Genomic DNA, 21,287 nt, shown 5'->3' on the forward strand with positions numbered 1-21,287 from the left:
TCTTACGTTATTAGACACATAGGAAATACCGATCTACACTTTGTAGCGTTCCTGCTCTGCTCTGCGAGATAAGGGTGACTGCTCCTTGACAAGATACATCTTTTCTAATTAGCGCCTTGTACTTTACTTGTTTTATATAGAAGAGAAAAACTTGGAAAAGGTACATTTAGGAGGTTGACAGTTATCTTAAAGTTATGAGAGTGTAAGTTAGAACAAAGTCAAATTATAATACACTTCTATTTAACACTTAAAATGAGACCAAACATTATTTCTACTTAGTTCTGTAATAAAAACAAAAACTTGCTTGAAATTCATACAGGCACTAAAGATTTAAATTGATTTACAGAACAATACTGTATTTTAACTTTTTTTTAAATGCACATTCGGGTAATAACTCAGTGATTACTGAGAACAGCATTTCATGCACTCATCTTCAGAAATGGTTTCATTTAAATCTTTGTACCCTCCGGTAGCACTTGGAGCAGAGCTCAGTACACACTACAGCTTCTTGTCATTAATTCTCTCTCTTTAAGTCAGTATTCAACAAAACTCCAACTGCTAGTTTACAACAGAACATGCACTGAAGTGACATAAGAAACATGCTCGAAAAACAGTTAAATAATGCAGAAATCTAACCTTTCGAAAGCTTTGTTTCTTCCGCTTTGGTTAGATGTCCTTCATCTATGATCTTGTCTGCCAAACAAAATAAGTGTTACTTTCCCAGCTCAAATGAAGCAAGCTTTGCCCTGCACACCACGGCGCCCACATTCCATGACCAAATTCAAGGCTGATAATGTTACTTCCTACTCAGGCTTGAACGAAAACTTTATTCTGGCGTGGAATAATGAAACAGAGCACAAGAGCCCAGTGGAACTTGGTGATAAAGGGCGCAATTATTTCTTGTGCAATTTATTAGCTTGTGTTATTCACGCTTCGCTTCAGTGATGAGAAAGTACAAAACGAATTTTTTAAAAAATTAATTGGGAGCAGCAAATATTTAATACTTTTCTCAAGTTCTAGTTATCAAAAAGGGAATTTTAAGAGCTGGTTGCCTGCAATAGATACTCAGCCACAGCAGGAATCTAGAAATACGGCACAGAGCCTGTGGGAGGCACACGGAAACACCCTTTCTTAGCTTAAAACATTGAGAGCTGCACAAACTTCCCCAAAGTTGTGCGTGCACGACATTCACAAAAATTGAGTTTACATCTAGTATTGACAGGCAAGTCTATTCATGTTTATCAGGTGCAGAGAAACCCCAAACATGGAACTGGAGCCTCCACTGCCAACTGCATCCTAACCCAGCGAGGACACGGGGCAGCGGTCACACCAAGGGAAGAACAGGCTCGGATTAATGAAAGGTACTAAAAGAACTACTGAACTGGTAATTAATTCCCTCTTGTGAGCAGATTTCATTATTTCAAATTCCTTAACAACTGCAAAATGATCGAGGGTCACATATCTTACAGATCCCATCGTCAGTTTCTATGCAGATGTTGCGCATCAGATGATGTTAAAAGCTGTTAACGCCCCGCTGAAACATCCCCTGAAACAGCGCGTACAGGAGCGTTCAGATTAAGGAAGCTGGATGACAGTAAAACCTTTTTGAATTTTTAATTAAAAAAACCAGTGAGCGTTATTCAGCATTTCCAGCTCCAAGGAGCTCTGAACACTAGGAGGTCTCTGCTCTCCTCCGCTGACACGCTGCTGTAACCACACTCTAAGGACAGAGGCAGGACAAGATTTGCACGGGGATTTATATTTTAACTGTAGGTAGCAGATGAGCTTTCAGACCAAAAAACCCTGAGGTCGGAAGGGTTTGCATGGCCTGGCCTGTCCAGTCTAAGAGAGATACTCCCTCCATCTACTTTTATCTACTAATATCGTCCTGCATTCGCGTAACGTTTTATGCTCCAGAAGGGCAGGCTGGGTCTGCAGGGTTGGCTCCAGGTCTCAAGCAACTGTAGGAGATCACTCAGCAGCCCAGCTCAGACCGTCTCGAGTTCCCCGGCGCTGGAGCGAGGCCCCGGGGCATCGAGTTACCGCGGCCACAAGGGCCGAGGCACCGAGTGATACCCTGAACTCCCCGCCATAAAATAAACACATTGCTAAAAATCTAAACAGAAGTGTTCGGATGTGACTGTTCCAGGACACAGCTGAGCAATCCTGCCCAGACGCCTGAAAAAATCAGCTGAATGCAAAACCCATATAGGCAAAGTCACTATGGGCTGCTGGAGGGGCAACACCTCACCTGTGCCCGACTGTTCGCTTAAAATAGGCTTCTATAATCAGCTTACAGAAGAAAACTCGGCATCATGAACTGATGGAGTTTTCGTAATTAGGTAGCTGTTAAAACCAGAATAATTACAGTACAAACCAAAGAAACCTGTCTCGACCCAGGTGTTTTCCCACACTGAAACCTTTGCAGCAGCTCTTTGCGCTTCTAAGAATCCTCAATTCCTATGACTACAAAAACCTGCAGACTTTATTCTTCCCCATGGTGCTTTACTGTTTTCTTATGTTCATCACAAAATTCAACATTTCTACAGAAGTTTTCTTCTTGCTGCTGTTTCTGCAGCGCAGGAGTTGAGCAGAACAGGCGGGACGTGGAGCTGGCACAGCCACTGCTTGTCACTCCTGACTTAGATTCTGTTTTAAGAATGCTGACATGAGTGCATTTCAAAGCCAACAAAAATCAGTTTATTTCAGCATGTCTGTGTATATTTAAACAACAAACAGACGATTGGGTGTTGATGTCATTGAACTAAATAGAATCTTGCTCTGCACTGTCACCGAAAATGGCAGAATGCAGCCAACAATCAGCACGTACCAGCAGACACACCTGGACCTTGTACCTCCCTTTGCCAGATCTCCGCACCTTTTCATATTACTATTTCTGAACATTTATTCATCAACTTGATTTTTTTTTTAATATATTTTAAAATCAATCCACATTTTCCCTGAATCAAGATGTGGCCACCAAAACAGAAATTCAGGTCAGGATTCTGGCTTTCATTTCTGGCATGAACCATTTTTATATTTCACGCTATCTGGGCGCTATCTAACAAAAAGCGAAGTGTTACTGATACATGTAATAAATAATAGTAATTGTTAGTGAAACAACCTGCTTTGGAGTTAAGCTTTCAGCGCATCTTTATGATAGCCCGTGTTTCTTTTTGCTCGTTCAAAGGCAGAATTCCTTTACGTTTCTACGCATTTCCTATCTTTTCCATTTCAGAACTCCCTTTTAGAGGTAGGTTGCCTATCACTGTGTGTAATATAATAGTTACTACCTGTTAACACTCCAGTGATTACTTAAGGAACAAGTCCCCAGCACACCTATGGGTTTGTATCACATTAGTTGCTGAAGGAGGCCAGTTTGGAGAGGGAAAGCAGCCCTCAGCACACACACTTCAAACCATGTGAAAGAAGTGATCCTAACAGCATTAACTTTACTTGCCACCTCCATGGAAACGTTGGGGACAGCTATTCAATCCATCCAAAGTCTACTCAATTTTAGATAGACTTCGTAAAAAGGCAAAAAATGAACTTGCATTTAAAATAATAAATGCAAGCCAAAAATCACTAAATCAGGAAAAAATAAGGACACAAATAAAGAAGACTTAGATTGGAGTGAAAGACAGGAAGCTCGCAAGGCACCAAATCTCTCTCATCTATCCATCAGCAGTATTTTTGGTACTAACCCATATCCTGTACTACTCAAAGAGAAGCACCATGACTTTGCCATTCATGTCACTGGTTTCCACCAGTGGTTACTGAAAAACCGTTCTGAAATGAGCAAGAACCGAAGTGTTGGGCATGGAACAGGCTGCCCAGGGCCGCGCAGCCGCTGCCCCGGGGGCCGAACAGACCGGGCTCTGCTCAACCTCACAAACGGCATTTCTGGAAACTCTGAAGTCAGAAAATCACCCTCTATGCTGCAAAGGAGTTTCTTTTGAATTGTAATAGCACTCTGCTCTCTTCATCCCAATGATACTTTTCTCCTGGTGGACAAAAAGTATTAACAACTTAAGTTTTTCTTTAATAATAGATATGCAGCCTGGGCTGTTTCATTACTCATTTTTAAAAGCCATTTGCTCTGAAAAAAAATGTTTCTCATTCCAGAATAACACTAAAGACTGGTATTGCACATTTCTTTTATTTATCTTAAAACAATCTCTTTGATTTCCAGATAAACCAAAGGTCTTGTTTTCCTGTTTGTAACAATTAATTTGAAGAACGTGTCAGACGTTTAATTATCAGATAAATTATAGACATGTGAAATGAAGAAAAGGCATCATTACCTTCTCTGTCCTATGGCTGCCTGTGACGTTTCCTTCAACTAAGAGTGTTCACTTCTTAACTTTTTACTTTGTAATGGGTAAAAATTACACTCAGTTGTAAGCATCACCACCCTTTTGCTGGCCGGAGGACAATAATGGATTAATTACTAAGAAGAGACAGTGTGAACATCGCTTTGCAAGAGCAAAGATATGGTCTCCCTGCTACCACAGGTATCTGCTAATACCACAATCCTGTGCTTTGAAAATTTCTGCTACTACAGAAATATTAAATAGCAGTGACAAACTTGTTCTTATCCACTTTTTCTGGTGTGTCGCGTGTTTTTGTGTTGGGTTTCTTTTTATTTTTTGAAAGCAAATGTGATGAATGCTCTTGTACTCACTCTGACACTCTATGAACTGATGAATAAAAGTGCGGTCCCCTCCACTCTTTGAAAGCAAGTGCTCTAGTAAAGAAAGAAACACCGCAGTTGACATCTTCTTCGCATTTGCAAACGGATGCAACAAAAATGTGAAAGGTTGAATGTACATCGTCACCCCTAAATTCTTCGCTTTTCCAAAATAACACAGAAAAGAAAAAACCCAACACAGCAAGTGCCTCCCGCTGCTTTCAAGAGAACAAAATCCACAAACTGGCAGAGAGAATTCCTGCCCATCTGGTGTTATGTGAGGGTGACATGAAGGACGGACAGATACAGAAAGGCACAGACCGAACGCAGGGCAGAGAGCCCTGAAACACCAGAGCAATGGGGAAATGTGGCCATGGGGCTGGCCCGGGTACAGCAGGGACGCAGGAGAACGTGGGACAGACACAACAGTGGCATCCACACTGAAATACTGAACAATCAAACAGCACGGTGGGTGCATGACAGAAAGAGGCAACAGATGGTAGAAACACACGGAAAAAGACAACTTGAACAAGCAGCTGTACGCTGTCTATACTCGTAACGCACCGGGCAGGCAGCCGCCCGAAACCCCCAGGTGTAACACAACTGCTGTTACTCATAGGATGGAAGAATCTCTGTTTTCATCCATCCATCCAGGTAACAGTTTGACTCGTATGCAGTCCAAAATAAGTCAAAAAAGGAATTGCTTCTTCAACTTCGACAAAATAGTGAATGCCAGCGATAGTGACGCTTGTTATCATCCATACTAACTAATTCAAATTTAAAATATTTCGGACGATTTTTAAATGCGGACTGAGATGAGGCAGCAGTATTTAAAAAACTAACACGACATTCCTGACAATTTTAAAACAAACAAAAAAAGCATTTGTTTAAAAAAAAATATCATATTTAGTGTGATGTTATCAATTATTTCTCAAAACCAACATGTATTTGCAGGCGAAGCCTGAAAGCTTTTACTAAGTGCTCCAGTTTAGCTCTAGGCTCCCCTTGCTCACAGTGTTGCATGTTCTCTGCTCAACTCCAACAACCCAGCTCTCAAAGTCTCTTTACAGTCACACAACTAGAACGAAGAATCACAATCAGTATTTAATAGATCTTTCCTCCTGCTCCAAATAAGCAATAGATGTGAGGTTATGCCATGACGAACTATTAGTCTCCCTAGTTAAGAAGCTCTAATACCAGGACCATTCCTCAGTGCTTTCACACCACACAGCGAACGCTGCAGAACGCCACGGCAAGGAAAGAGTGGAAATTAACATCAGAGGATAAATATATCTTGGGCAGTGGATCATAACTGGAATAAGTTTTGCTCCATGTGATACTGGGCATAGTCTTACCAGCCACTTTTACTGAGAAAACTTCAGGTGTATGCTAAGACACGTTACTTAAAGGACTCAGAGCTTTAACTAGTTGGGCTTTAAAAACAAATGATAAAAACAAGTTCCATCTGTATTCATTTCTGTTTTACATAAAGACACTCCTGAGATTTAAAAAAATTGTTTCCACTATTAACATATTCTATATACACTTTTCATACATTATACTTAGGAAAAGACGTTTTGCTGACTTTTCTCACCATACTCAATTTACTAGAAAAATTGTATATGTTAGTGTTGCAAAGAACAATAAAACTAAAGCCAAAAAGTCAACGAATTTGCCGTTTTGTTGACTCCCAAGCCTGAGCTCACTCAGTACACTCCTACTGAACCCAGTGAGAGCCCAAAACCAAGCGAAAAAACCCAAAACAACAAGCAACTTCCAAGTTGGCTCATTACACTTTACAGAAATGACTAAAAACACCTGGACTCAAAGTCTAAGAACAAAAATGCTGGTCAGAGAAGTGGAAAAATTCCATTTCATTTTTAAGAGAATATTATTCAAAGTAACACTTTAGCGAATTTTGAATTGTTCAAGTTCGACATCGCCCACGGGCAGCAGGCGGCCTCCGGATACACTACCTTTCTCTGTGCTCCCATTAATTTTAGGTATGAAGTCGTCAACTTGTATGCCTAGGATTAAGAAAGGGTATTATTTCTGGAAGCAAGCACAACGTTTTGGGGTTTGTTTCTTTATAAATACAGCACTGCGAAATGCATCTGGCTTTCCATACTACCTCCTCCTTTTAAAGTACCTTGTCTAACCAAAACAGGCAACATTTAATGTGTTTTCCTGCTTGTTTCCTCTTTGTTCAAGTGTGTAAGAGGCTACTGTAATCCCAAGAATTACTGCCTATTACATATATATGTACAAAAGGCTTTTAAAAATATAAGTATATCTAAAACCCTTGAAGATGCTGGCACTCAAGCAGTCGGGCTCCAGCTGGAGCTCGCAGCAGCACTGCCCTCTCCTGGCATTCTGGGTTGGCCACAGCTCTTCCAAAGTTAACAAGGGACAACCAAGATGAATATACTAATGGGATAACTGTAAAACATTCCTTTTCCAGACCCCTAGACTATAAGAGGATTATACTAAAAGTAAATGAAAAGAAAATCCGGAAACCAGCTTGAAACAAGAAACCGATCACACCTACCTAAGCTGTTGTGTTCTTTAAGAGTTTTCTCCTGAAGGTGTTCTAACCGTACTGTAAACAGAAGGCCAAGAAAAAGATATTTCACAGATTAAAAGAAAGACAAGCAATGCAGGTTTCTTCCCCCGCAGTGACCAACCTTGCAGCGCCGTCAGCCGCTCGTTGGTGAAGTCGTTGTCGGCCTGCAAAGCTTCGATTTTCGCTTGAAGCTCTTGCTCCCTCTCCTCCATTTCATCGATCTTGTGCTGCAGTTCTTTCTTCTCAGCCAGTCCTTTCTGCTGGATTTCTTCTTGTCTTCCCTCTGCTACCTGCTCAATCCCCCCAACAATCAAAATTAACACCTAGAAGAACAGATTTCCTTGATTTTTCTGTAATTGTATGTACATAAGTAACTTTCTGTGCTGGTCAGATAAAGAAAATCCAACATTTTTCTGCTGCTATTTTTCTATAAATTTCACTTCAAGCACAATAACAGGAAGTATTTCATAATATCTCAACTCACGTTTTGTCTGAGAAACCTAAGTTTTACAGGAACAGTGTCAGGGCCCAAAAACTAATGAACACCAAAAGTCTCCTGAAGTCTTTCTTTCATTTACCTGTTGCTTAAAGTTTCTTAACCTTTATTTGATTGCTGCATTAGAAATTCAATTGTATTTATTTGTTCCATGCATTATAGTATCATGTTGAGTCAGATGAAGTTCTGTCATTACCTTTAGCTTGTCAGAAAGGTCTTTAATTTCATTTACAGCTCCGTTGTACTTATTAGCTAATTCTCTTAATTCTTCCTGAGTCCGCTCATTCATTTCTTTCAGGTGAGTACATTCATCTTCTGTATTACTTAAACTCCGCTGTAAGACAGCATTATTATGCAATTAATAAAAATAAGACTAATGAACTACCAAGTACAGAAGCTGAGCTATATTTTCCAAAGAGTGCATCTAATCTAATCACATTTAACTGCTTTGTGAACGCATCAAGTCTTGGCAAAAACATTATCTGTACAAATCTCTGTAATGTTCTACTTACACACGTGTGTAAAAGAAAAAAACAAACCACAATACATTATAGAAATAATTATGATTTATAGGAATAATGAACTGAAATGTGTGATCTGTCTGTCCTATTATCTTCCGTCAAGAACTATTACAATATTACAATACAAAAATTGTATTTAACTGAAACCTCACAGGTTATTTATTACAGTATTATATGCACCACATTCTCTAAAAAGCATGAGGAGGGTAGGCACTTGGGGCATTTAATTTGAAGTCGTATGGTATTTCTTGACCTAATGGAATGTAGCAAATGATGATAATGGAAAGAGAAAATAAAGCAGAAGTTAGTAGAGAGATATAGAGGCAGAAAACTTATTTGGAAAAAGTATCCAACACTTTGTAACCTGAAAAGCTCTTTAAGTGTAATTTGTATGAGTGGTTTAGCATATATTTCCATAAATTTTACAGTTTATACAAGTCTAACAGCATTTTTGTCTAATGTGTGTATGTCATTTTCCCCTCACTTATTTCCGACACATAGACAGTTCTGTAAGACTGTAAGGCAGAAAAAGGAGTTGCTTCAAGAACAGTTTCTCATTAACTATTTAAGTGTTGTCCAACAGGAGAAATAAACCCCACAGGAAGCAGAACAGGGATCTGAGCGGCAGCAGGTGGGCGCGGTGCAGACCCACGGTACCTCCACTTCGGACAGTTTCCTGACCACTTCGATCTTCTCCTGAAGGACCCGCCTCAGGGACTCTTTGGCTGTCGTCTCATAGTTGTGTTTGTCTTCTTGTAACGCAATAAGCTCTTTTCGTATACTGTCTTCTGTTTGATTCTGTGCAAGATAATTCAAAGTTAGAGTATAAATCAGTGTTTTGCAGATTAAATAGATCAGATTGTGATAAGACCTGTTCTACTGCAAAATGTTTCGCAATTTCTGGTAGATGGGAAAATGTGATGGGTAAATCAGTGATCAAAGATTCTTGACATGACTGAATGTAAACCAGTTGTTTTTGAAGGGCGTGCATGGCAGCACAGGTTCAGTGATCACCTTTGATTACAGGTAATATCTGGGTTTTTGGACACTGCTAAGACAACCCTAGAAGACCCACGATGTGACAAACCAGAAGCTTACGAGGTCCCATCTGCAAGATAGACCTGCAAAAAAAGTGCTTAAAACTAAGTAGTTCGGAGGAATTAAAAATAAAAGAACAAATTTAAGGCAGGCATAGGTGGCCTGAACAACAATCAAGGCAGAGCACACTTGTTACTCTGTCTCTCAATATCCAACAGCTCATCAACACCTTTTCTGAAGTCCCTGTTCGGGAGGAACCATCCATAGGGTACAGGGCAGAATCGTTCCTCCTCACTGATGACAAACTGCCTTTCTGCATTTCAGTACATACATGTTTCAATGTGTATGCAAAAGAAATCAGTTTAAGCTCAAAAACTGTGAAAAATAGCTGTTTATCTAGATTTTAAATGATTTTATGAAATACAGAAAAGATGTAGAGTTTTCACGCAATTCAGATTATCCAAATGGCACAGGCTGGTTTCAGAAAGTTTACATTCCAGCTGCTTTCCTATACCGAGCTCATTTCAGCACAGCTCCAAAGAGCTCTGCCAGCGTTCCCAGAATTACACGTTACGTGAGCCGCTTACCTTCGAACACGCCTGCAACTGATTGCCCATAACCTCCAAGCGGGACAGCAGCCTGTCTTCGTCTATTAAAGCCTGGCAGAAAAAAGCGTCACCTTAGTATTGACAAGTTCTTCACGTCGTTCCAGCAGAGTTCTGCTTTAAAGATGTGAATTTTGATGGAGTGTTTACTATTGATTATTTCAAACTGGTACGTAACCACTACTAAACATCATGTTTTGCACAGTGTAAGAGAACTGCCATAAGCTTTTAATTCTTTCGGCTGCTTTTTTCCCCCCACTGTTGGTAAATTAATAGCTAAAATTCATACGCTGCTGCATAATTCAGTGCAGAAAAGAAAAGGATGCCTGCAGATACCTGCCAACTAGTATCTGAAGCCTCTTGTGTGACAGCAAGCAGTCGCTGAAGGGTTGCCAGCTTCTGTTCCAACATTTGTTCCCGATGTAAGGCTTCCTACCAAGAGAGCAGAGCAGCCGCGGTTCAGAACAGAAGCAACATAAGAGACACCAAAATACAAAGGAAAAAAGGAAATCTGAGTAGGAAGCACTGCCACGTCATTCAAAACTATAACAGGCACATGCCATTTTATCCATCCATCCATCCATCCATCCATCCATCCATCCATCCATCCACCCACCCACCCACTTGTTTGGATATGTTAATTAATAAATATTATCCTATAACCTTAGGTTCCAAAAAACCTTCATTTTCCATGCATACGTTAAGTACACATAGTAACAACTTTTTCTTTCCAAGACTTAAAAATGCTTTGACTTTCGTCAATAATTTGAGTAACAAAACAGTAAACACCAAAAGGCAGCTTGGCAGCTCCTGTGCAATGAGCTGCTCACCCTCAAACCGTGTCCCAGAAGAAGAACGCCAAGCAAAAACTACTGGGTTTGTTTGATTTCTGGTTTAGGACAGTAAGATAGAAGAGCATCTTCATTAACAATTCCAGGATACAGAGGGCGAACAGATTGGTGACAAAGTATTTGGCCTCCCAAGCAAAGAGCATCTGCCTGAGCTGCTTCCTGCTATGGCAGCAAATACATATCACGTTAATGTCCATCTCAAATGCCTCATCGTCAATGTGAATAAATAAAAACTGCCACTATCAAAGAAAAACAGACAGAAGTCGGTAGAACTACACATAAATTAAAGCTACCTAGAAATTACCAGTAGGAATGTTTTCACATCTTGCCCAGAAAGTGCATTTTATAATCCTTTCTAAAGAGCTGATCTATATATGTTAGCTCACACTTCAATGTGTTGCCATTTGGCAGCCAAAGCCTATTCGCAGGATGGTTTGGGTTGAAGGGACCTTAAAGCTCCCCCAGTGCCCCCCTGCCATGAGCAGGGACATCTGCACCAGCTCAGGGTGCTCAGCCCCGTCCAGCCTGGCCTGGGATGTCTCCAGGGATGGTTCAGCCACCACCTCTCTGGCCAATAACATTTTACATCATTTCACTACAGAAAAGGTATTTACAGGCTTATGTCCCAGTTTACAAAATGGAAGCCAAACAAAGATATACAAAGCATAAGATCTGTGTTCTGAACAATGACGTCAAGAGAAAAGTTACCTGTAGATACTGTGAAAGCTGAAACAATTCCTGAGAATACATACTGGGAGTGTTAGCAGCAACCTGGAAATAAAGGAATTTATCAATCAAAATGGCTTTGGATTCTTCATTAAGCTCAAGTAACAAAATTAATAATTTAAATAATGAAGGCAAATTTAAGATTATCTAACAACTGGCATTTTCAATCACTTATTGTTCTGTTACTTTTTTGTTCGGTTGCTTTTTTTGATTTAATTATAGAATTGCCAGCTCCAGACTGAGTTCCCACTGTGTTCATGTCTCTGCAAGTTCCTGAACCGTCAATGCATCAAAGATTTTAAGGCTTTTGTTTCAGTTGAGATTAAACTGACAGAAAAGAAACAAGGTGCACAAAATGTGATACTGCACCAGCCTCTCCCCCTTCAGTGTCACTCAGAATATTAAACCAGGAACTCATCTAAATGGAACGAGACTTCAGCAAGTCAGAAATGGGCACAGGGCTGAACAGGGCAGAAAACACCACATTACTGCAATTACCTTGTCAACAGGGCTTGGTAACGGAGCATGGATAACACTAGAAAACAAAACAAAATTAAGCAGTGAACACAAATAGCAGCTCGAAAATCTAGAAGACCCCTAGTGCTGTGCGCTTAACCAAGATGCTTTGGATTGAAGTTTATTCTTCAGATAAAAATGAAGAGCTAATATACAAACATGCAAAACCAGTTAACGTGATGCTGAGCAACATTTTCAAAGTTACAGAACTATTTCCAAATTACAAATCCAAGGTCTATTCTAAAAACTCTCTTTACCAACTTTTATTTTAGTAGTTACATAACACCTGACTTCTAAAAACTGATTTATTAAGCTTTAAACCAGTTTACAAGCACAAACAATAGATATGAAAAGGTGGTGGATATATTACTCTTGTTCACTAATTCAACAAACTGAGTAAAATAATACTTAGTAACGTAGAGAATTCTGTGCCCTCCCATTAGAGTGGATATTGTACTTGCACATTCTCATCACAACTAAAAACATAACACCATACGTTCTACTATTTCTTATTAGCACATGCAATTACATAGAGAATTTCCCATAATACACCGTAAAGCCTCATGCAAATACTTCTGCATATTGATGATCAAAGAATATTTAAATAAGCAGTCAAAAGTATACAATTGCTGGGGATGGAAGATCATTAAAGTTATGTCATGTGTAGTTGGCACTCAGCTGCTGCAAATAAAGTCAGAAAATCCCAACTTGATAGGGACTCCCTTATTCTTGTTTAGAACTTGTTTATTCTTCCATAGTTGTCTTTATTTCTAAAAACAACAAGCAAACGAGATTTCTTTTCCATAATGCCAGCAAAAGAACCGTGTCCTCAGTTCTTTTCTTTGCGTGATCACAGGAAAAGAAATTGCTCTTACGCTGATTTAAACATAAATCCATCAAACCCTCATTATACAGCAGTTTAGCTTTGGTAGACACATATTTATTCTTACTCTGATCGCAATCGAGCTTCCATCCCATCTGGAAGAAATAGTTTGATTGTGGAGACTATACATCCATGGGTAACTGAAAAGAAACAAACAGTAAGTCATCACGAGTTGCTACTATTTAATTAAAGTTCAATGCTTAATGTTATAGTAACCAAAGTGTTTTAAGAAACCCTGAGGCACAAACGGCTCCAGATGCCCGGCTCTGCCCTCCCCAGCGCCGGAGACGGATCTTTATCCTTAGAAACGTGAGCAGGTTCTGCTGGGTTCGGGTCCTGACGCAGCTCCAGGTCCAGCTCTTCTGCAAGATGCAAGTTGACCAAGTTTCTGTACGTTTTGACCATACAACGAGGAAAAAGGAACGCGCCTACACGAGGTGATGCAGGAGCATAAACCAAATAACAAGCCACCTGTTTGACAAGCACACCCAGGGATTTAAATGTAACACACCAATGCGTGTCGCTGGACACTCCAACATCTGGAATCGGCCAAGTGACTGTTATTGACAAACACGGGGATCACAAGGGGGACGCGGAGGAACCGCGAGCAGCATCATTCAAACCCCACAGCCCTGATTCCACCCACAGCACAGGGCTGTGCGCAGCCCTAGGCAAGCGCCTCCCATTTCGGGAGGAGGAAATCTGCTTCTCCAGGACTAAATTCAAGATCCTTTGACCTCAGTAAGGATCCTAAAGAATAAGAGAAGCAAATTCAGTATTTAATTGTTACATGGAGTTCAACCTCTCTTCACAATGTTTGCCAAAACATTACTGACACCATTTTCAATGACACTGCAAGCAGTCAAATTACATCTGGGTTTTTTTGCCCTTGTATGATTTGGGAAGCCAACATTCTTTCCAGTTACATGGAAAGATAAGACAGATGCTGTTCCCAGAAATACTGCCACAAGCCAGATACAAATCAATATATAGTCATCTACCACTGTACCTAAAGCACCCACCAACATACAAATAGCTGCTCTACTTTCATGGTTATTAATATCAGCAAAACAGTTAATCTGGCTTTGGAAAAAAAGGACAATGTGTGTTTTAGGCCACCGGCAGCGCTCCAGGGAAACCAGGCGGGTCTTCTAGGCGGCTGTCTCAATGGAATCTAAAAATACAGGAGAAATGATCCAGCTGAACAGAGCTGTTCTAACCTTTATTCAGTGCTAAAAGCTCATGCTTTGGAGAAGTATTATCTTGGCTACAGCACCTTGTTTTTTTGGGCTGACCTGGTAAAGTATTACATTTACATGCCAGGGAAGACCAGCCAGGACCTCACTGTCAAAACCAGGGGTACTGGGGTCTTTTTTGGCTTCAGACTTAGGTCCCCAGAATTCACAAATCTCTTCTTGTAAAAACGCTTAAAAATGCATTAGCAATATTAGCTGTAGCATGTAACACTCGCACAGCTTTCATAGTGAAGACTCTTTCCTTTAAGGCATAAACAGGGAATTAGTGATTTCAGGAAGAAAAGTATCAGGGTAGCTGAAAGACCAACCACTTGACCTTTGGGTTACGGATCTGACATTATATAATTCTGAAGTTTTTCCATCAACACTAAGACTGCAAAAAAATAATAATCTAAAAGCTGCAGGCACTTTATTTGTGTAAAAACTACAAGAGGATTTAGCAGAGGGTCTCAAACAGTGACTGTGATGTATATTATAACCCTAGCGAAATGCTGGGTTATAACTGAAAACATAATTTACAAAAAGGAAAATCCTGCACTCTGTCCTTTAGCTAACAGTTCATTATAACTAGAAGATAAAAGAGAAAGTCTAAGGGAAAGGTAAAGCAACATATAAAATGTTATTATAGGGATGACCAGACAGGATAGTACAAGATGTTTATATTCAAAGCTATATTATTCCTTTCGGGGAATTTAAAAAAAAAGGCGGTAAAGCAGGCTCTGTTTGCGAATGGGACCGAGCCACCCTCCTCCCGGCCCCGCCGCCCGCCCTGCCCCGGCCCGCCCGTCACTCACCCGGGCCCGCCCGTCACTCACCCGTGCCGCGGGCTCGGAGCGCCCGGCCCGGCCCGGCCCGGCCCCAGCGCCGCCCGCAGCGCCGGAGCGCGGCTGCGGGGACACGGCGGCGCCGCCAGGGGGCGCCCCGCGCGGGCAGCGGGGTGCGTGCTGGGGGGCGGCCGAACGCTCCTCACCCCACAACACAAACCCGGCCACAACAGCCATTTCTGCGCCGCCTGCCCGGTGAAACTGCAGCACGAACCTGCTGCGCCGTCCCGCTCCACGGGACTGCCACACGCCCCAAAAACCCACCCAGAGGCGCCCTGAACCCTCGTGGGGGGCTCACGCTGCAAAGGAGCATAAACACGGGAATAAAGACATTATTTTGCCTAATTTTTTTACTTGCTCCACCAACAATTTGCAAACGATGCTTTCTTTTTTACTTTCACTTGTTAACGTGATGACAGCAGCCATGGCAACACTCAAAATCCCATTAAGAAACTCCCTGTTGAGATGTCCGTGTGTCTGTCCAGCAGCTCGCACTGGGTCTCCCCACCTGCACAGCGCCTTCAAACACCACGCGAGAGAAAAAACATCTTAAAGAGTCCAAACTTGACCAGAAAAAAGTGCATGAACAGTATTTGACCCAAATGATCTGGTATGATTTGACCCCGCTGCTCGTTCCCGGGGGGGCGCTCAGCACCAGTTCAGTGCTGGAACGCTGCGGCCCGGACTGCGGCGCCGAAAGGACACGAACCGCACTGTGACACAGAGGAGAGTGCGGTGACATGATTAATAGATAAGTACTGTGCTAAGAAGAGGGAAACGAGCAGGGCTGTGCGCTCGTTAGTAACATAACAAGTGGACAAATAAGGAAGCGGGAGTGTTGGAAACGTTAATCCAGGCCTGGGAGTGACTTGAGCTCGGCAGCAGAACGCAGAGGGATCGGGGCTCATGGAAGATATCCTCCAAAATATCACATGCCGAGTGCGCCAGTATTTCAATGAGCTAAACCAAGAACGTATTTGCAAGAAAATTACTTACTAAAACACAGCCCGAATAATAAAATAAATGTATTCCAGCAATATGTACACAATTCAGAATTTACATAGGCAGGTAAACTCTGCCTGTTCTGTCATTACCTCCTAATTGCACAGAGCAAAATGGTGAAACGTGTTGTGTGGGTAAGGCATTATGTAAATATCTGAACACAAAATGGTTTTAAAGGGAATCCCTAATTTACAAACTACTTTCACGTCTGTTTCACTACTACAGTAGGTTAACAGTAACATCTAAGATGACTGGAAGAGGCATTTATGTGCATTCCAGCTGCGTTCAGGGTGCACACCTGAGCTGGATGCTGCTGTTTCGTGCCCCTGGACGATGACACCATCTCCATTTGTGAGTGCTCTGCCTCATCAGCTCGACATGTTTGTGGGTAACGTGAGCACGGTTCCCGTGTTCAAAGCCAAAGAGGAAAAGGCTGCAGCCTCAGCACCACTAACCGAATCACCAACCAAACGCCAGGCCGCCGAGATCGCGTCTTGTAAAACTAACATAAAACCGCTGGGAAGAACCGACCACCGGCAAGAATCTGCTTATGATGAACTTCCCACTAACTGTCACACGAACTAAGTGCAAATAGTTGCTGATAAAAATAAGCGAACGCCAATTCTTCTTCCAACTAAATCTTAAGTTAAAAATTAGTTTAGGTCTAAATACAATGGCAAAATTTAGCTTATATTAGTGAGGACAGCATCTCAAACAAATAGTTTCAGCTTCATCAGATGCAATGTATTCCTTTGACTTATTCCATGTATACTGCTAGTATTCACAAATATTTGCAACCACTTCGCATGAAATAACATTTTGTGGAACTCCCAGACAATTCCAACTGGACATCTGGGAGTTAAATCCTTGCAACATCATTTTTGAGAGGAGTGAAATAATGTGATGTGACCTTCACCACCATGAATCACAAATACCGGAGCTCCAGAAGCTCTCCAAGACAATACCAAACCGCCTCCATTGCTCAACGATGTTTTCTTTACAGACACACTCATTAACCTTCCTCCAATACTCCAGACTGTGAGAACTACAACCTACCAGGCTAAGGACAGAAAGAATTCAAGTAACAGATGAACAGGCTTCAGATTTTTGTTTTGTTCACTTAATGCTGTTTAAAAATTCTACTGTTGTACTGTTGGTTTGTTGGGTTTTAGGGGATTCAGTTTGGGGAGGGGTGTGCGTGTTTGGTTTTTATAAGAACTTTACCACCGGTATTTCAATTTAATATTGTTCTTTCATTTCATTCCTAATATACCCCTCTTTAAGAACAAGCTCTATGAAGGTCTTGTTCAGAAAAGCTGTAAAGTGGAAGAGCAGCGATGGCAATAAAACAGCGGAACTGCCAATCTGTGCATTACTGGATGAGGATCCTTCAGCACACAACCAGAACTTCGATACTTACGGAAAATAACAGACCCACGAGTTAACTTTAAAAAGTCTTGGCAGTACTGACTACAATCTAATCATTAACTTACAGGCCAGTCTTCAGAAAGAGAAAGAAACTACTCCTGCAACACTGCCCATAAACGCAAAAGAGAAGAGACAGAGGCTGCATTTTATTAACACAGATATATAGCTGTTATAATACAAGGTCTCCAGTGTGCATACTAGGAAGAGGATATCGATAAAACCAAATAAAAATCCCATAAACTCATTTTCCAGCTAGCAACGTTTTTCTGTCCTCATTTGAAAGTACCTTCAGGAACAGAAATCAGCAGCTGTCACAGAAATAAAAAGCAGGTACGGAGGTATCTTGACAAGAATGGCATTAGCTTGTTTCAAACTTACGCCGAGTATTTTACCAAGAAATGCAGTTACATACTTCTGCCACATTATTTGCTGAAGCTTTAGGGTTCATCGGCTTGAAAGAAAGGTAGTTACATAAATTAAAGTTAACGAAGTCCGCCCCCCAGCACCATGCACGCGGGCCCACGCTGCGCTGTTACAACTGCTCCAAGTCCATGTAAGTGAGGCAACAGCTCAGCCCCGCTGAGCTCCCGCTTCTGGACCTGCATTTCCCCTAAAGATTGCATTGTAATGAGCTGTTCTGAATAAATACACTTGGAAAAACAACACCAACAAACCCCAAACAAACCAGAGAATGATCCATACCCTTACCTTTCCGCGTGTTCTCCGTCACATCTACACCAAACTGGATGATGTCGCCTGACATAATTTCACATGGTGGGCTTTCCTCTGATCCTCTACTCAGTCTCTGACTATTAATAAAGGTACCATTACTACTTTTAGTGTCTTGAAGATAGAACTGTAAAAACAAACAAAAAATATATAGTAAAATATCTGGAAAGAAAGCAAAATAAATATGATGGAACTTCAGCTTTCAGTACAATTTTATCTGCTGTAAAATATAGCTTGACGTCCCAATGTACAAGAGGACAGATGTGCAAACTCAAAACACCCTCCTTAGGATGCGACATCTTCACATCATCGACAAATATTTGTATTTGATTTTTAGTTGAATTCTAGTACATACACTGTGCAAATAATTGCTACAAACTGTGCTTAACCCACTGCTGGCATGGAAAGGATCAGACATGGTTCCCAACACCTTCTGCCACTGATACGTAAGAATTTGTGTTGGTCAACACACCAAGGTTCTACCTGCTCACACGTTTATGGTACCAGTGTTCTGTGACAGAAATATACCATAGGGAACAACAGCACGGAGGGCACAAGGAAAAGCTTTGGCAGAGGATAGAATAAAGGAGTTGTAATGTAAGATCATTTTGAAACTAAGGAAAACAAAACTAGGACGTTTTTACCTCTCAGGGATACTAGTTCACACCATTAAGTTAATCTCAATATCGCTGCATCGTCAAGTGTCTTTGTAAATATCCATTTGTAGAGTTAATTAAATTTTAATAGCAACTTATTGACTGTGAAACTGCTTATGACACAAGACTTGTAGTCAGAACTGCCCCGAGAAGAGGTGAGAAGTGAGTCACCCGGCAAAGAGCTGACGCGCAGACGCACCGAAAGGGGACGGACCGTCCCTGCATGGCCAGTGGAGCTGCCACAGCGAGTCACCAACCGGCCTGGGGGTGAGGAGTCACTGCAGGGACCCGGCGGGACGGGGGTCCCTGCCCTCCTGCGCGCACACGCACCTCAGCGAGTCCCAACGCAATTGCGGCCTCAGAGAAATTCATGTATTCCCATGTTTCTCCTTTTAAAACAACTGGTTTTGGTTGTTTGGTTTTTTTTTTTTTCAGGATTTCATGGTTTTATTTGCCTCTGTTGCACCCCTCAAAAACGTGATGTAAAGCTCAAACTAACAGTGCCAAGGGACAGGTGAGGTTAAAATGGAGTAAGGGGCCAGCACTAGGGCTCTTCAGATCTCCTACTGGAAAGCGACACCCAGCACGCGGTCTCCCCCGAGCCCAGAGCCCACGTGTCACCGTGTCCCGAGGAGGGGACTCCACATGACAGCCAAGGCAATGTCGGTTCAGCAGGTCTATGGAATGAATGACTGCATGAAAAGCAGCACAGGAAAGATTTTATTTTCCCCCATACATGTGTCTTTGATCTTAAATTAAAGAAAATAATAATCAGAGAGTCATAAAGATGAAGGTAAACACAAATTATGGACGGAACAAGAAATTATGGCTGCGTTCACTGCATTAGCATCCAGACCTACCCTGCTCTAAATAACATATTATGAAATACTATATTATAATATATAATGATATATAATATAGCTTTTATAACAGTTATAAGTTTAAAAGCCAATCAAACTAATTAGCTTGTTAATTTCCTCATCTGACAATACTGAGCCCTCTCACAGCCCAGTGCAGAGATCATTACTTTTTTACTTCCTGTTAGTTTTCAATTAGCGTCCTGCTCCATTTGAAAATCTTTCTGTTATGAAAAAGTGAGTCACAAGCAAAGAGAAACAAACATGCTGGCGCTTATTTGCTTTTCCCCACCCTCTTCTTTGCTATGCATAACAGCTGCCTTTTATCTCTCCCATTTTTTGATTAATCAGGGTCCCTTGCAAACACACGTGTGCAGAATGTGCAGATGGGGCACAGCTGAGCCAGCCCAGAAACAGGAGTGTCAGAGGAGAGGGAGCGCAGCGGAGCCGCAGCGACACGGAGCTTGCGAAACACAATCCACGCTGAAAAAAGATCTGTAGACAAACGCACTTCAATTTAACATTATTAAACTGATGTTCATTCAGCTGCATGCTACTGAATTTCATTATGTAAATTTTAGAAAAGTGATGCTCTTGGAGTCTTTACAAACAGGATTAAAATTTTCTTCTTCCTGCATCTAGTAAAGAAATTAATAATAGCAGTACCATGTGAATGAGGTGATGTTTAAGTAGAAAAGCACTGACTTCAATACTTGGCAAAAAGGATTCAGGAATCTTGTCTTTAATGCAGCAACTGGTCAACAACCCAGCGCGCTGGTCCCTTTCACGGCAAAAAATCCAAATGTTATTTCCATGCAAGTCGCCACTCGTTCAAATGATCTTAAAGGTCAATCCCTCCATCACTTTTGTGTCATTACTAAAAGTTACCTTCAGAAAACAAAATCAAGTGCAAGCCCTGAAACAAACACATATACAATAACTAGTGTTTATGGTGATATGCTGGTATTTTGTATATGTGGCGTCCTTGGTGGGTTCTCCATTTCCCAAAGCAGCAGCTACCTAACATGGAGCCTTCTGTGGAACCAGCAGCATTTGTTCTCCCCCTGTCCAGCACAAACACTCCTATGACCTGACCGGCCCAAGCACAAAACGCTCACCAGAGAAGCCCAAGTGTGTTCTAGAGCAGAGCTGTCCCAGCACTGAGGAGGGCACCAGCTCCATCACTGTGCTGCCCCACGCACAGCGTCCTTGGCCATTCTAAGAGCACATCACTGCTACTCACCTAACCCAGCGCGAACCTGCACGTCAGGACAGTTACAGTGAGAATTACAATGAGGAGAATTACGGGAGAACTGAGACAGTTACAAGATTCACTCCATGAAGGGCAGCAAATTCTACATCTAAAAATGTGGACACAGACCACAGCATCTAATTAAACACATTCAGGCTTACTCCATGGCTGAATTAATAATTAAGTAAATAATAAGCACTAAAATATAGGCCATTGCCTTTTACAGAAAGTCAATCATTAATATATTTTATTAATTCAATATATTTTCACTGCCTATACAACTAATGCTGAAAGCGAATGCCCATTTCAGGGCCTCCTCATTTACCGTTCTTTTCCTCACCTCATTTCTTACATGAGAGAACCACACACAGCCCCCAGGTGCTTCAGGGCCCTG

The 21,287-nt window shown here is 41.5% G+C and overlaps 1 protein-coding gene across 24 annotated transcripts in view; it reads right to left on the minus strand.

Annotated features, from left to right (window-relative positions):
- Positions 1–21,287, minus strand: part of SLMAP (sarcolemma associated protein) — a 66,797-nt gene that overhangs the window by 19,633 nt on the left and 25,877 nt on the right. For 7 of the 24 annotated variants that reach the window (XM_082059808.1, XM_082059791.1, XM_082059792.1 and 4 more), the window contains 13 exons: positions 18,108–18,255; positions 12,957–13,029; positions 11,989–12,025; positions 11,473–11,535; positions 10,250–10,345; positions 9,896–9,967; positions 8,928–9,068; positions 7,946–8,083; positions 7,375–7,543; positions 7,239–7,289; positions 6,667–6,717; positions 4,685–4,747; positions 637–693 (listed from right to left, as the gene is read on the minus strand). In XM_082059808.1, coding sequence (XP_081915934.1) covers positions 637–693; positions 4,685–4,747; positions 6,667–6,717; positions 7,239–7,289; positions 7,375–7,543; positions 7,946–8,083; positions 8,928–9,068; positions 9,896–9,967; positions 10,250–10,345; positions 11,473–11,535; positions 11,989–12,025; positions 12,957–13,029; positions 18,108–18,255 — 1,159 coding nt within the window. The remainder of the gene's footprint in view (positions 1–636; positions 694–4,684; positions 4,748–6,666; positions 6,718–7,238; positions 7,290–7,374; positions 7,544–7,945; positions 8,084–8,927; positions 9,069–9,895; positions 9,968–10,249; positions 10,346–11,472; positions 11,536–11,988; positions 12,026–12,956; positions 13,030–18,107; positions 18,256–21,287) is intronic. The other 17 variants (XM_082059796.1, XM_082059806.1, XM_082059807.1 and 14 more) reach the window with 7 other exon arrangements.

This window comes from Streptopelia decaocto (genome assembly GCF_964273445.1).
Source record: "Streptopelia decaocto genome assembly, chromosome: 8".
Classification (NCBI taxonomy): Eukaryota; Metazoa; Chordata; class Aves; order Columbiformes; family Columbidae; genus Streptopelia; species Streptopelia decaocto.